Genomic DNA, 14,706 nt, shown 5'->3' with positions numbered 1-14,706 from the left:
CACATTTAAATGGCCTTATTATTAGCAGCACTTGCTAAAGCAAGACCTTTAACAACCAAAATATTTATTAAATAAAATATTTTAAAATGGTGGAGAAAAGTTGGAAAATTTTGCACAACACAAAAGTCTTTGAAGAGACATTAAAAGGGGGGGGGGAGCAATTTAACCGAAAGGGCTATTTGCCATTTACGAAGCCAAAATTTTACAGAACAATTCTCGGTTTTATCAGACAAAAAGTGTTCTTGTCCTATCAGCACGGTTGGGTTTTCCATGCCTAAGCAGGAACGCTCATTATTTGAGAGCAACCTCTTGTTAATGCTTTGCCTCGGAACCCAAATAGGACATTTAGCGAGGCAGCAGAATGCTCTAATTGTGTGTGATGTCCCGAGGCAGAGGATGCTGATTACTGTAAGCTGTCTAAAACACTTCACCTACCAGTTAAATAAGATGGGCAAACAAGCAAAGAAACCCAGGGCCACTTTCTCTCACTTCATTTAAAGTATCAGCAGAATAAACTTACACATTTTCAGTTTCATAAAACCTGAACTCTGACTCCCAATCATTATTTAAACCTGTGGCAAGTCTTTATTTGGTCTGTCTCCGGGGATATGCCGTTGTGTAGCTCTGACTCAGCCGGCCAACTTCATTGGTAGGTGTATTGTGGTTCGGGTTAGGATTAGGTTGGTTAGTAACATTTGTGTGCATGTGCTAGAATGCTAGATGGAGGAGGAAGGAAAAGCAAGGCAAAAATAAGAGAGGGGCGGAGGTTTGGGGAACAAAATGAATTGGACGATACAATGACGAAAAAGGGCTCAAACTAGGAAAAAAGAATATGCTGGATGGAAGGACGGAGAATAAATGAGATACGGAATCTGGAAAATTGGGAGAGGGGGTGCTGATGTGCTTCTTAAGTAGGTTATTCGCTGCAGCGTGTCTTGGCAAGCCTTGTTTAAGCATGGCTAACAGATTTTCTCAGTCCCTGCAGGAGCCATTCCAAAAAAACTCCATCCAGAGAGCCAGTGTCAGAAAGCATGACAAGGAATTGGAGCACATGGCCATTAAGCAACTTCTGAGCTATTGTGCATAAGAGGAGAGGAGGGAGACGCCATCACCCATGGACACTGTTCAGCTGATCAAAAACCACACGGCTTCATTAAACGGCAGCCTTAATTGAGCATCATCAGGAACAGAGAAAAGAAAAAAGAGCAACCTACTTTCCCCATGTCTGAAATGTTGCTGACATAAGAGCTGTTGGGGGAGTTAACAGCAGTGCATAAGACCTTATTTCCCCAGTTCCTCCATGAACAGTGGTCTATACAGCAACAGCTAAATCATCATCGCCCTCTATTGGGTGTCGCATCAATGCAGTTTCGTTGGAGAACAAGGTGCCACACTGAAGCTGTAAAACCATCCTCTTCGGGGGGCTACTGAGCCTCCTGCTTGTCTCTGATGTGGCCAGTGAAGCCTAGATTTCAATACACTGGTGAAGACGGTCTCTTGATCCTGCTCACCTTCTCATTCAGAGCTGAGAGGCACCGAGCTCTGTAATCCATAGCCACCAGTCCGCTGCAGAGGTCAAGTCCAAAGCCCTGTTGTTCACACAAACCCCCTACTGCTGGGGCCAGCACCGCCTCATATTTCACACACACACACACTGAACTTTACATTCCTATGCACAAAAACAACCTTCACTTTTATTCAGACCATCCTTCTCACTCACTAAAAAGACAAGCATAACTCAGGCAACCATCCGTGGGTGCCATTGGCTTCAGGGTCTATATTTCCCCCATTTAGATTTCATCTGAGTTGATTGTGCATGTGTCTCTCGCTGAATTCAATTCACTCTCTGGGCGAGATCACCTCCTTAATGACAGTAATTTTATTGAGGAAGCCCCTGGTCATGTTCAATTACCCATTTCCATCCAAGCACATAGGTCTAATCTTGCAGAGTAATATATGATGCAAATGGCTCTAGAAGACAGGCATATTCATCACCCCCCTCGTCTTTACTGAAACGCGCAAATCCAGCAGGAGACATGTCAGATTTGAATGGGTGGCGTTGGGTTTTCATTATCTGATAATATCTGGGAACTTGTGTTTGCAAAGTTAAAGCTCTTCTTTTTGTCACCTTGAGAAGATAAAGGAAAAAGCACTACTTTGCTCGGAATGGCTCTTAGACTTGTTGGATGATTGTGAACACAGTAATTGAACACTTACCCGAGAGTTTTCTCCAAGCGACTGGCAGGTGAGCCCACAATCTCTCCCAGTGTACAGTGGATCTGTCCCAGGAAATCCTGCCATGGGGGGAGCATAAAGTGGGATGGAGAGAGACGTAGGTTTGGGGCAAAGGACAGGGGCGTTCAGGTGGATCACGGGGGGGTAACAAGCAGAGTCGGTGAGGAGTTAAGCATTGTTATTAGCATTGTGCCGTTATAAATTTGCACGTCTGAGGCAGACACGTACGTTAAAGTCGGCCGGCTTCCAGGGTGAAGGAGGAGAAGGAGGAGGAGGAGAGAGACCAGGCAGCAGCAGTGACACAACAGAGCAGATCATGGAACAGAAGGCACACAACTCAAAATACCAGACTGCCATGAAACAAGTGCAAGAGAGAAGAGTTGAAGATAGTTGAAGCTGCAGGCTGGCAGAATGAAACAGCAGAGGGGGAAGACACAGAGTCTTGAGAAAAGAAAATAGGAGAGTGAAAGCTCATGAGGAATGAAAAGCAGCAAACGCGAAGAGAGTTTTAAATATGTAATGGTTTGTTTCCAGAGCATGCAGCACAACAATAAAAGCAACAATAAAAGCATAACAGAGATTACAGCATAAATAATGAAGATTTTGGTAGTATGCAAACCAAGCACTTCAAATATATTCTTTAGAGTGTGAGCCATTTATCAAAGCTTTTAGCCTAAACATACCTTCACCTGAGTGAATGTTCTAGAATAAAGCACTGCCTATCTAAATAAATGTCTGTTGTTTTGAATAAACTGTATGCTGTCTTGGAATTGAAAATCTAATTTGCAGATAACACCACAGAGCACACAGGAAAATATGTTGAGAAGCTTTGATAATGATGTGCGATGCTTCATTTCTCATTAAACGAAGGTAATGAGGGTGCGAAACTCTGATTAGTATGGCTCTGAAGGAATAAAGTACCTCATTTCAAAATCCAGCCTCTTTGTATTTTACAAAAAAGAGCTAGAAGAATTGTGTACAATGTAGGATTTAGAGAACATACTAATGCACTGTTTTTAAGAGTAAAGGTTTTAAAGTTAATGGATCTGGTTAAATTTAAAATGGGGTCACTAATGTACAATGCAAGGAAGAATTTGCATGTATTTATTTTTTAGACTAAACTAATATATCAATATATTTGAACATTTGTATGCTATAGGCTTTGATTTGCATAAAACCTACACACTAGAGACGTGTGCTAATGTCACCCCTTGATCCTTAAAAAAAGCATCCTTCACTTACATGCTTTGCCAGATCTGGACTTTTAGAATCGATATCGTACCTGAGAATACAAAAAGGACACAAGTCATGAGGGTAAGTATGTGTGTGTGTGAGTGGGGGGGGGGAGACACATGACCCAAGACCTAACGAATTAATACAGACTCTTATTACACAGCACTGGCTGCAGCGTGGGCAATTTCTCTCCATCAATCACCCATCTGGGTCAGTGAAAACTCAAAGGGGCCCAGCCAACTAAAAGAAACAGTAAGCAATAATGTGACATGTAATGAAGGAAGCCATCCTATAGTTTATGAATGTAATTTTAGCACTATGCCGAGGGAATAGTTCTGGAACAATCCACCAAAACAGAAAAGGTTTTTGTGCATCTGCCACTCAAACACAATGTAAAAGTAATTAAGGCTCAGTGTGCCCAGGCTCCCACCTCTGTGATAAAGACAGATGTAAATGAGATACATTAATTGCGAGGGGATGCGCTTCCTCCTTTTCTGCTTCCAGAGTTGTATCATGATAACATCCCAAATGAATTCATTAAGTGTCTAAAACTCCTCAGAGACATGCAGCTCCATCCTGGATAGTCCACCAGGGACATCCTGCTTAAAGGGAAAGATGAAAAATGACTTTTTAATTTTATGTAGGAGAGTAGATCATCTCCTTAAGGAAGCAGGAAGAATGGAAAATGATCCTGACTTTTCTCGCAGCCATTAAAAATGAAACCAAACAATGTCGAGAGGGGGTCAAGCCTGTCCTTTTTCAGGAGGAGGGCAGCAATTTGTGGCAGAGAAGAGGGCGGGTGGCTTTATAAGTTTTATGAAGCCTGGTTTCAGACGTTTTACTTTACTCAGCACTGAGAGGATTATGAATAAAACTTCACATGAGATATTAATCATCCTACCAATCTTTTGTCCATGAAAGACTGTTGGGGTATCAATGAATAATTCCATAAGGGGGGAGCAGAGCTGGTGGCATGGGAGGGAAGAGAGGAGACGAGTGAGAGGAAATGAGAGAGAGGAAAGATGGGGAAGGGATGAAGAGATAAAGGGGGAGGTGAATAAGAGAAGAAATAATCCAATGAAACATAGGAGTGAATTGGAGGACTGGGTTATTAGAGGGCCGCGCCTTGTGTGTCCAAAGAAGACTGACTCAAATGGATTAACTCACACGTCAAAGCGAAGGTTCTGCTTCTCCTCAAAGAAGTAGTCGAGGATGTACTTCCTGACGAAGTCGGGGTTTAGCGTGTTGTCTATCACCTCTGTTCTCCCGAACTAGATCAGAACCAGAAGAGAGGAAAGCATGGAAAAAAGCAGACGGAGGAAGTTTTGAGAGCACTGCTTTGAATTGGCATATCACACACAGAAACCACATGTACAGCTACATTATCTAACCCCCCCCCCTATATTCTTCCCACGGCAACTGTGAACTCACAGCTTTGGATAAGCTCAGATTTGATTAGCAGAAGTCAGTATCAGCTCTTTTGCAACTCTTTTCACTTTGCTGAGATGAGCACGCTTGAGGGGAGCTTTTAAGGAGTCCAATAGCACTAATTTAATTAGAACAGTACGACATTAACGCCGTTGCTGCTCAACAGAGCCACTTCAAAACAAAAAGGCCTGAGGATGAGATCAAACGCAAACAAAACAACGACTTTGACATTTTGTCTCCATAGAGGGGAAGTGTGAGAAAGGATGAGACGACGGCGAGCTGGTTCCTGTCTGCAGCTTGAGGGAGAGGACGGGGACACGGAAAGCATTTGTCAGCGCTATAGAGCGAGCCCTTCTGATGAGTTGATGTGTAAATAAACAAATCAAAAGACACGAAAAGCAGCACACCTCCTGCACATGCATGTCAATTGTACCTGAAATGAATAATTCAAATTCAGGAGGAGCTGCGTCAAGAAAAGATCCCCAGTAGAAAGAAAATGGCAGTGAATTAAAAGCAGAGCTTAATGAGGAGATGAAACAGCAGGATTACAGGCTCACAGTTTTGTGATTACATTCAGATAAAAAAAATAAAGAGAAAGAGGGGGACGGTGGGGGGGGGGGGGGGGGGGGGGGGCTTATGGGGCTTAAAGGTGCAGCCAGCAATTCCAATCCGAAACATTTTTATCAAATGTAGTAAACATCTCCTGACAGGTTGCAAGCTGTCCATTTTGTTTCTATCAAGAACAAATAAATCATGCAGGCCTGGATCTGTGCGGTGGAAATCTTCTTTTCTTTTCTTTTTTGTCGCCAACGACAAGTGTACATATAAAGTCCACGCAAACGGACCGTTCACGTGAAAAATCGCTCAAGCAATAAATCACTCGGCTGCTGAGCGACAGCAACAGAGTGACAAAGCAAGACTTCGCTTATCGCCCAAGAAGAGAAATCCCAACCCCAGCAATATCCTGCCGGTTCCAGTCGCTTGCAGCTCAGCACTGGTTAGCTGCTGAAACTGTCGTGGGTGGAGAGGCCTTTGCTGTTATAGACAACAGCAAAACAGCCACTCGCCTGAAACAAATAGCCAGGCCTTCCCAAAGACGTTAATCTGAACGGGCGACGGCGACAAAGCAATAGAGAAAAAGAAATTGCAGCAGATTCCCGACAATCGACAACAGGGGAGTCAGTTACAGTTTCTGTCAGCTACTCCCCTCCATGTTTTCTCAATAGTCAGGACCTGCAGACCGTCTGTATTTTTGGCAATTTTCTTTTTTTGTAAGCTGTATGCATCTTTGCGCTATAGCTTCCTAGCGCGTTCATAAGTTTAGGCGTGGAGCTCCTGAAGGAGCAGTGAAGAGTGAGGCATGAATGTTGAAATAAAGCACAATTCAAAATCCCCCTTTCTTCACAACCCAGGTTAGTGCCGAAGGTAAACAGAGCGACGTTGCAGCAAAACCAGTAGATTTAGTGTGACATACGGCAGTTTGAGAGTTGCTGAAGGGTGACCTCCCTTCAAACAAAAAAAACTATGTGTAAAGTGAGCTCTTCATCCCTGTCAAGCAAAGTGACGCTCCTTCCCTGCAGATTATAGGAAGATGGAAATGACACCGAGTGAAGAGAAGCATTTTTCAATGATAAGGACTAAATGAGGCAGCATGGGGCTAATGGCATATAAAATTTTTATCTAAGGCAAATTTTGACAAAGGAAGATTCGGTACCAGAGAAAAGCACCGGCAAAAAGCCACCTGAGGAAATAATACCTCTCCCAATGCACACATTATTCATACCCTGGCAAATACGCTGTCAGTAACGGTAGGTTTTTGAAGTACAAGAAATGACTGTCTACCCTTGGAAAAAGAATGTGAGCAGTGCTGACTTCTTCCCTCCAATCACCCTAACTAGGATAAACTATGAGCTGTAGTGTCAGATCCTTCGTCTACATCGATGGATTCATAACTGACGCTCTGGCTTGAAGTGAAAAGGGCAGGCTTTGCTTACATTTGGGGAGGTTATAGTGTGTCAGCTCCTCAGGCATTGATTGATTTTGTTTAGTTAATTTGAACTTGAGGGGAGGATTTTTATATAAGCCCTTTCGGCTTCTGCTCCTCTCCTGCACTATTACTTGCCTTTGTAATGTTTTGTTTACGTTTATTATTGTGCATATGAATAAAATGAAAAAAATGAAATGAAATGGGAGTTGCAGATTAAGACTTTAACGTCGTGTGCTAACAGTCTGCAGCTACAGTTTTATACTCAACCGTGGCTTCTGGCTAAAAAAAATTAGGCGGGGGGGGGGTGCAGATGTCAAATGGAGCTGATGAAGGCATCCTCCTGGAGTGAAAGCACAGATACGCATTTGTTTTCCTACTCCTCTCTTGACAGAGGAGCAGATGATGAGGGGGGTCTGTCCCACAGAAGGATAATTGGATTGCAGACGGTTGGTGGCACAGTGAAAGATGCTTTGGCAAACCATACCCAGTCTCGACAGGAAAAAAACGCACGGCATGGCAGAGGGGGGGGGGCGGGAAGAGGCGCTTAGCTTTATCAATATGGCACAGCTTGAGTCTGCTGCTCACAAAAGCAGCAACCAGCTGTCATCTCCGCTGAAACCGCGGCCCGTATCTCGTTCAGGTATACGGTCAGGTAGCACCCACAGCCTGGGGGTTTACGGTTGGGTGGTGTAAACAGAGGTGGCAGGTGTCGCCGGCTGTCGCCACCTGAAATGTGTATGTTAATCACTAAAACGGGCTTTATTTATTTAAATAATGTTCTTGTTGCCTCCAGCACTAAAGTTTGCTTCATCATAAGGCAAGAGCAGCTGACTTTCAATGAGAAAAAAAAATAGCCTGTATAACTAGATGCTAAGCTCCAGTATTATCTGGTCTGAGTGATTAGCATGGCAGAAAGATTAAAGGCAACCTTAAATACATTTACATTGAACCTCTATGTTTGCAACACACACATAATCCACTTAACACTGTGAACACAGATTAGTGAGAGTGTGCTTTAAAATCCGTATGTAACTTTCCGGTGTTTGACGGAATCTGAGAAAGTCTTAACTTGTTTCTGCACAGCTTACATGTCATCAAAAAGGGGCATTGAAGTTTAACTCGATGAAGGAAACACTCTTATCCTGAATTCTCGGATTCCATCCCGCCTGCTAGCTTCCGGATCTCCTCCCATGATTAAAAAACTAGACTGACGGAAATGTTCTCCATCCATAGTCAGCTTCTTGTTCTTGGTCGCGGCTGGAGTCTCGGTGGGCTGTGGACTGACTCTCTTCAACCCCTTATTAACATGAACTTGCCAAACATACCTGTAAAAATGGTTATTTTGGCTCGTGCATTTACTTACTCTAAACACTAGAGCGTGTACATGAATAATGAAAATATAACTGAATAATTAACCAGCATCCTTTTACACACCTGCTTCATCCCTGGGATATGTATGCACCCCTTTGGGAATAGCAGGGTCAATAAAAATAAAATGAAAACATAAAATAACGTCTAACCATTGTAACCAGGCACCGAAATCTGCTCGTAAGCCCAGGATGCTAAAAGGAGGCTCTGGTGGTGGAAGCGGCTCAGAGGTTTGTGCTGCCGGGTGATCATGGAGGGTTCTTTGATTAGTGGGAGTTTGTGATGCTGAAGCCTTCTTTCTAGGAGGATGCTGTGGGCTGCTCTTTGGCCCGCCAACCTTTGCTCTGTACGTTCCATCTCTCTCCCGTAAGATCTCTGGCAGATCTGGGTGGGTTTGATCTTTTGCTGTCATGCCCTTGCATCTCGGAGCACATTCTGGATGGAGTACAATCCATGACTTCAGTCGGCCGCTACATCTCTGGTGTACCTTTTAAGCCTAGCAGCCGTAGCTGTGAGTCTTTGTTTGGAAGTCTCCAGAGCCTCATTTATGGACATCTTGTTGCTCTTCTTTTCCATCCAGGACATTTGTCTCGTGACACCTGACCTCTGTAAGATGACTATCTCCGACCCAGGCTTTCACGATCTTCACCCCTAACATCTGCTAGCTTCCCTCCTGATGGGACTTTGTCATTGAGCCAGAAGGGATGACTTTGCACTATTTTCTTCCCCATCTCAGTTAAGGCTGCCGGTATGACTGGTGATGGGGTGTCATCTTTAAAACTGCTCTCTGCTTGTGTCAATTCAGCCTCTCCATGCTGCTTAGCAGTGTTCCCATTGAGTTGGAGCCTCTCGATTTCTAACTGTGATGTATGATCTGAAATTAGATCCCCTTTTCACTGACAGGGTGAATATTAATCCCAGTGACCCTCCGTCTTGCCTCAAATTGTTTTCCTGTACTTTATCTGCCACCAACATCTAATGACTGCCCAATGGCGAACAGCCACGGGGTTCTCTGATGGAGAAACCCTTAACTATACAAATTGTCACCACTTTAATCAGCCAGTCAGTCACAGCTAAACGCAAAACTCAGCAAGGTATCCTCAAAACATGCACCTCGACGGCCTCCTTCAAAACAGCCCTGAAAATTCACCTTTCAGCAGAAACGGAGATAATCATCATGACTCTCTTGACTGTACTACATACTATTGCTTGACTATATTTGTACTGCTCTAACATTCTATCTAATAAATATATTCATCATCATCGTATGCATATTCAAGGAGTCAATCACTTCCAAATGATTGACACTCACAGGATATCACCCTGGGAGAGGAGGGAGGAATGGCTGCACACAGATATTGGGCTGTCATGGTCTGATAGAGTTGTGTTGACAGAAGGGTGGTTGTGATCTCTTACCTCTCTCCACTGTTTGGACTCTGCACCCTGTGTGTACAGCACAACCACTGAGAGCAGACGAGGATGGGAAGAGACAGAGCAAAGCAATGCATCATCATTAAACAATCTCAATCAACCAGCATCCTTCTTCAGATGGAGTTTGTTTTGTTGCTTCTTTTCTGACAATAACCATCAATTATCCCGCCACATCTTGACAGCATAATGAAGTGCCACGCTTTATGACGACCTACTACATCAAAAACTGGATATTAACCGCAGGCAAAAATAAGAAAGTCTAAAGCAAGATCTTAAATAACACTATTTTTTTTTTAGCTGTGAGATTCGCTTGATTCCTAATCGATTGTGAGATTTCAAATAAAGCTGATGCTGGCAAACACAAAGTCACCTATCATATGAACAAAGGTTAATCTTCAGATGAATACAAAACAGGATGAGTGATGTTCTCCTAGAATCGTATTTAACCTTATTCCCTATTATGTTAAATGGTTCGCCGTTCTCTATACTTCAGGCAGCTTCAACAAATCGGTGTCACCAAAAGATATTCACTTGGATTCAAAGACTGATATTTATACCTAGCATGTATTTACCGGTAGGTGTATTTTTTCTAGCTCAAACTGAGGAAATGTTGTCACATTACTGTGCAAATTATACACAGTTATAAAGGGAACATTTGCCAACAGCAGAGTAAACTGAATTAAATACAAGCTCAGAAAAGTAAAAAAAGGTGAACGTCAATGATCCGTACTATGAACCAAAACAAGATGAGCGGCAATTAGTAACAAAAAATAGAGAACTTACATGGGTCGGATTTAGAGAAAGTGTCTCGGTCCAACAGATTCCTGCAAAAGAAGAAAATAGCGAAATGTCATTGCAACCCGGTGTGTGGTTATGCAAGTCTAATTAATGTCACAGTTCTGCTCTGTAACGGCTGGGAGGCTCCATCATACTTTATGCAGATAAAATATGTAAATATGTCCTCTGTTACACAGTTTCAACCAAACATCCCATAGACAAAGATCTACATGATAATTACATGGTAATTCCCAACCACACTTAACTTTAAACCACACTGCCCTTGAGTTGTCATTCCTGGCGAGCAGTACAAAAAGCACAAAGAAGCTCAGTAATAAAAGGACACAGAGGACACCGAGACAGGTGTTGTTTTCATACAGGAACAGAACATAATACAAACTTGCAGTCACTAAATCTATGAAATAAAAGACTTGATATTTTTTTTGTGCAGAAAGTCACTCTGATTAATTCATAGAAGGACAAGCCTAATTGCGTCTGCATCAATTATGCAAATAACAGACAGTCGAAACGTCTGGGTTGGGGTTAATGTCCGTAATGACAACTACAGACGGAGAACGCTCTGCTGCAACATTTTATTCCCACGACAAAGATGAGACAAAGATAGGAGAACAAATACGTCATTGAACATCAGCCTGCAATTGTGCTGACCAAAAAATACTGGATCCCAAGCAATGTGGGATCCAGTACGTTGAAAAAGAAGCCCGGCTTTCTGGCTTGGAGACAAGTTTGGTTCCAAATAAATATGCAAATTAGAACACATTCCATATCTTTATTATTCTTTCGTAAATATATGTAGTTAATGGAATTAGCACTAGTTAGCACAGAAAGCAACAATCCACACCACAGCGAAGAATTCTCACCACCATTTGTAAAAACATGCACTATCAATTTATTGATAGGGTCTGTCAGGATCTATCTGTGTTTGTGTCTGGGGTTGGATGCCAAGCTCATCTAGTATCCGTTAGTATATGTTAGCATATCACTCTGATCCCCACCTACAATAGCAGCATTTGTACACACGCCATTGTTCTCTCAATCTCAATCAGGTTACTGTTTCACGTCATGAAATCCAACACAGAATTTATCTAAAATAAATCCTTTCTTGCTGAAGAAGAGTGTTCCAGTTCCATGACACTGATTATCATCCAACATTTTATAAAAGGTGCCAGGGAACATTGATTCATTAAAGATTCTTTATTCTCTTACAACCTGGATTCTGTATTTGAGTTCCTCATTTCATTTCCGTGCCACTTTAGAAGATGCAGTAAAGCAGTTATCACCAAAAACTAAAACTAAGTCACCATTTGTTCCTCCCACATCATGATGAGACGCGGTTTCCAGATTACCCCAATAATATTACTGCATATTCAAATCCATATATTGCAAATGAATAAGCCTTGTTCCTGAATCCCGATTGAGAGAAGTGTCTATTTTTAAAAAAGCATGCTGTTCAGAAGAATCCTTTTCCCTCTAGGTGACAGCAGGATTTTCAATGAATATAGATGAGATTTGTGGAATCCAAGCAACAGGACATCAGTCATGTGTTTGTGTTACTGCATCACTGGACACAAAATCTTGTGTCAAAGGAAAACGTGAGGGATAGCAGATGCTGTTACGCTGCATATGAGCCTTTGGCAGGCCTGACGACAGTTGACATATTGCCAATGTAATTATAAATGGAGTTAACAGAACAATCCATGACGAACTGCATGTTTGTACCCACTTGTTCCTGTCTGGCATCCAGTACATCCAGCAATTAGGTTGTCCGTCACCTTAGGCTGTCTCTTCACATTGGAGAAAGCGTTCCACAAAAGAAGCCTTCATTCGAGCTACTTGAACTCACTTTAAACGCGGAACATTTCTGTGAGTGAGTAACTGATTTTTACACTGATTTTATGCACCGGTTCAAATGAATCCTCCATATTCGTGCACGCATGTCTAGGGAGGGCACAGCAGTTCAAGACTCTGATAATCGTCATGGTCACACTGAAGAATTACTGCTCCTCTCTTCAAACCTCCGCGAGATAAAAGGAGACCGCCGACCTGAAGCTGCCATGGAGACAGTTTGTTGATGAAGACAAAGTTCATTGAAAGTAGGACAAAAGTAATTACATCCAGCTGCTTTTCATCCACACCGCATTTCATGCGTCAGCCTCGTCTCATCCTGCTGCAGATCTGACATCACTTTGACCATCTAACTGGAGACGTATGAATGAAGATGCCCAACTTTTCAAGTCTGTTATGATCTCTCCTGCCTCATTAAAACTTTGAGTGCAATATTCTCCTCTTGTCAGCTGAATATTTAATGTTTTATCACATGCAATGCAAGGGTTGAGGTGTGTATACTATGTAGATTAAACAATGATTAAAAAACAAAACAAAGAAAATAGAGCCACAAATCTCTCAAACATAATTTTATATCATCGCTCTATTTATTAATGAATTACCGTTAAGCTCCAGTTTATGATTATGCACACTTTAGCTAATAAGGAAGTACTGGAGAGTCCGTATTAACATCAACCAACCACCGGCTGCGCTCTGAAGTCAAAGGTCTCTGAAGTCCAACTCCCTCAGGCTGTAAATGTGTCATGAAAGCATAGTTTGGATAAATTCTAACACAAGTGAAACATTGAAAGGGGATTTGACCTCTAAAACACTGATAGCTGCTGAGCTAAAGGAATATATCAGGAGCATTCGCTCTTCCTCTCTCAGATCCCTGGAGATATTTCAGCAGCTCCTTGGTGCATGTGACTGATTATTATAAGAGCAGCCCCTTAATTCTCCTCCAGATTCTTAGAGGTGTTAAAATCCTAATTGGGCCTTGAAGAAACAGTATCTAATTCAGCGAAAAATTACTTTTAAAGTAATCTTGGATTGTAGCTGAAAGAGCTGCTGCTTATTGATTCTTAAAAGGAGACAACAAATGCAAGTTTGAAAGTCAAGTCTTTGACTCTTTTGCAGGAAGAAGAACCTCATTTCTATTTCATTAAAGTAAATGGGCCAAGACTGGAGAGAAGAAATGTCAAGGATGATATCACCTCACGTTCTAATTTGCCCTTCAGCCCTCTCTATTTGAATTTTAAAAAATAAAACATTCCACTCACACCCCACAGGGCCACCAGGTCTCCTTTTTATCTAATATACCCTGAAGCATCTTCTCGGAGTTCAGAGGGTCAGAGGTAGAGGTGTGCTGCACTTGTTCAAACTGGGGGGGACATCATTACCTAGATTGAGGTATTCAGATTTATATATATATATATATACGGTGTATTGAATAGGAATGATCACCAGATACCGGCATTTAATACAATTTATTTTTTATTGCAGAGTGATGGAGAAAGTGGATAGGAAGTGAAGAATCGTGTGCAGGCAGGCTGGAAAGTATCAGGTGTGCTCTGTGATAGGAGAGTGTCAGCAAGGACAACGGGAAAGGTCTACAAGACGGTGGTGAGGACAGCCATGATGGACGGCTTAGAGACAGTGGCTCTGAGGAAAAGGCAGGAGGCGGAGCTAGAAGTGGAGGGGAGGAAGATGCTGAGGTTCTCCTTGGGAGTGACCAGGTTGGATAGGATTAGAAATGAGGCAATAAGAGGGACAGTGAAGGTTAGACGTTTTGGAGATAAGGTCAGAGAGACCAGACTTCAATGGTTTGGACATGTCCAGAGGAGAAACAGGGACTATATCGGTAGAAGGACGCTTAGGATGGAACTGTCAGGGAACAGGGCTAGAGGACGACCCAGGAGACGATACATGGACGTAGTAAGGTAGGACATGAGAGTGGCTGGTGTTGGGGAGGACGATGCAAAGGACAGGGTGAAGTGGAGAAAGTGGGCTTGATGTGGCGACCCCTCAGGGGACAAGCCGAAAGAGAAAGAAGATTGTGCACCGATGCACTCCTTAATTTCATTGTTGGAAATGATATCTGAATGCCCAGATCAAGCCCCATACATCTCAAAACCCCTTCCTTTACATTCAGCATACAATCTTGTTGTTTTATTCGTGACTGACCCATCTAATGACCTTCACTATGAGGAGACCAGGTGTCTACTTCCCCTCCATCTCTGCTCAACCTGGGATCTTTCCAGGTCCACAGCATACTGCAGCAGATCACGCCCCCGGCAGCTGGCTCACCAGCAGTGGCAGAATTTCAGTCGTAAAAGTTGCTCTTTTGTTAGTTTAATAAATGAGATTGCACATATGCGGTTACTCCCCTCAGACTGGCTTCT

General features: G+C 42.7%; 1 protein-coding gene across 1 annotated transcript in view; it reads right to left on the bottom strand.

Moving 5' to 3' along the window:
- cpne5a (copine Va) overlaps window positions 1-14,706 on the bottom strand; it is a 54,051-nt gene that overhangs the window by 32,134 nt on the left and 7,211 nt on the right. Inside the window, exons 2-7 of the mRNA XM_068752760.1 lie at window positions 10,466-10,506; window positions 9,668-9,714; window positions 4,636-4,739; window positions 3,478-3,517; window positions 2,464-2,478; window positions 2,218-2,294 (exon numbers count right to left, since the gene is read on the bottom strand). Of these exons, the coding sequence (XP_068608861.1) occupies window positions 2,218-2,294; window positions 2,464-2,478; window positions 3,478-3,517; window positions 4,636-4,739; window positions 9,668-9,714; window positions 10,466-10,506 (324 nt within the window). The remainder of the gene's footprint in view (window positions 1-2,217; window positions 2,295-2,463; window positions 2,479-3,477; window positions 3,518-4,635; window positions 4,740-9,667; window positions 9,715-10,465; window positions 10,507-14,706) is intronic.

Source organism: Brachionichthys hirsutus, chromosome 2 (genome assembly GCF_040956055.1).
Source record: "Brachionichthys hirsutus isolate HB-005 chromosome 2, CSIRO-AGI_Bhir_v1, whole genome shotgun sequence".
NCBI lineage: Eukaryota > Metazoa > Chordata > Actinopteri > Lophiiformes > Brachionichthyidae > Brachionichthys > Brachionichthys hirsutus.
Note: the sequence above shows the minus strand (reverse complement) of the source record. Positions and strands in the feature narration are given on the sequence as shown.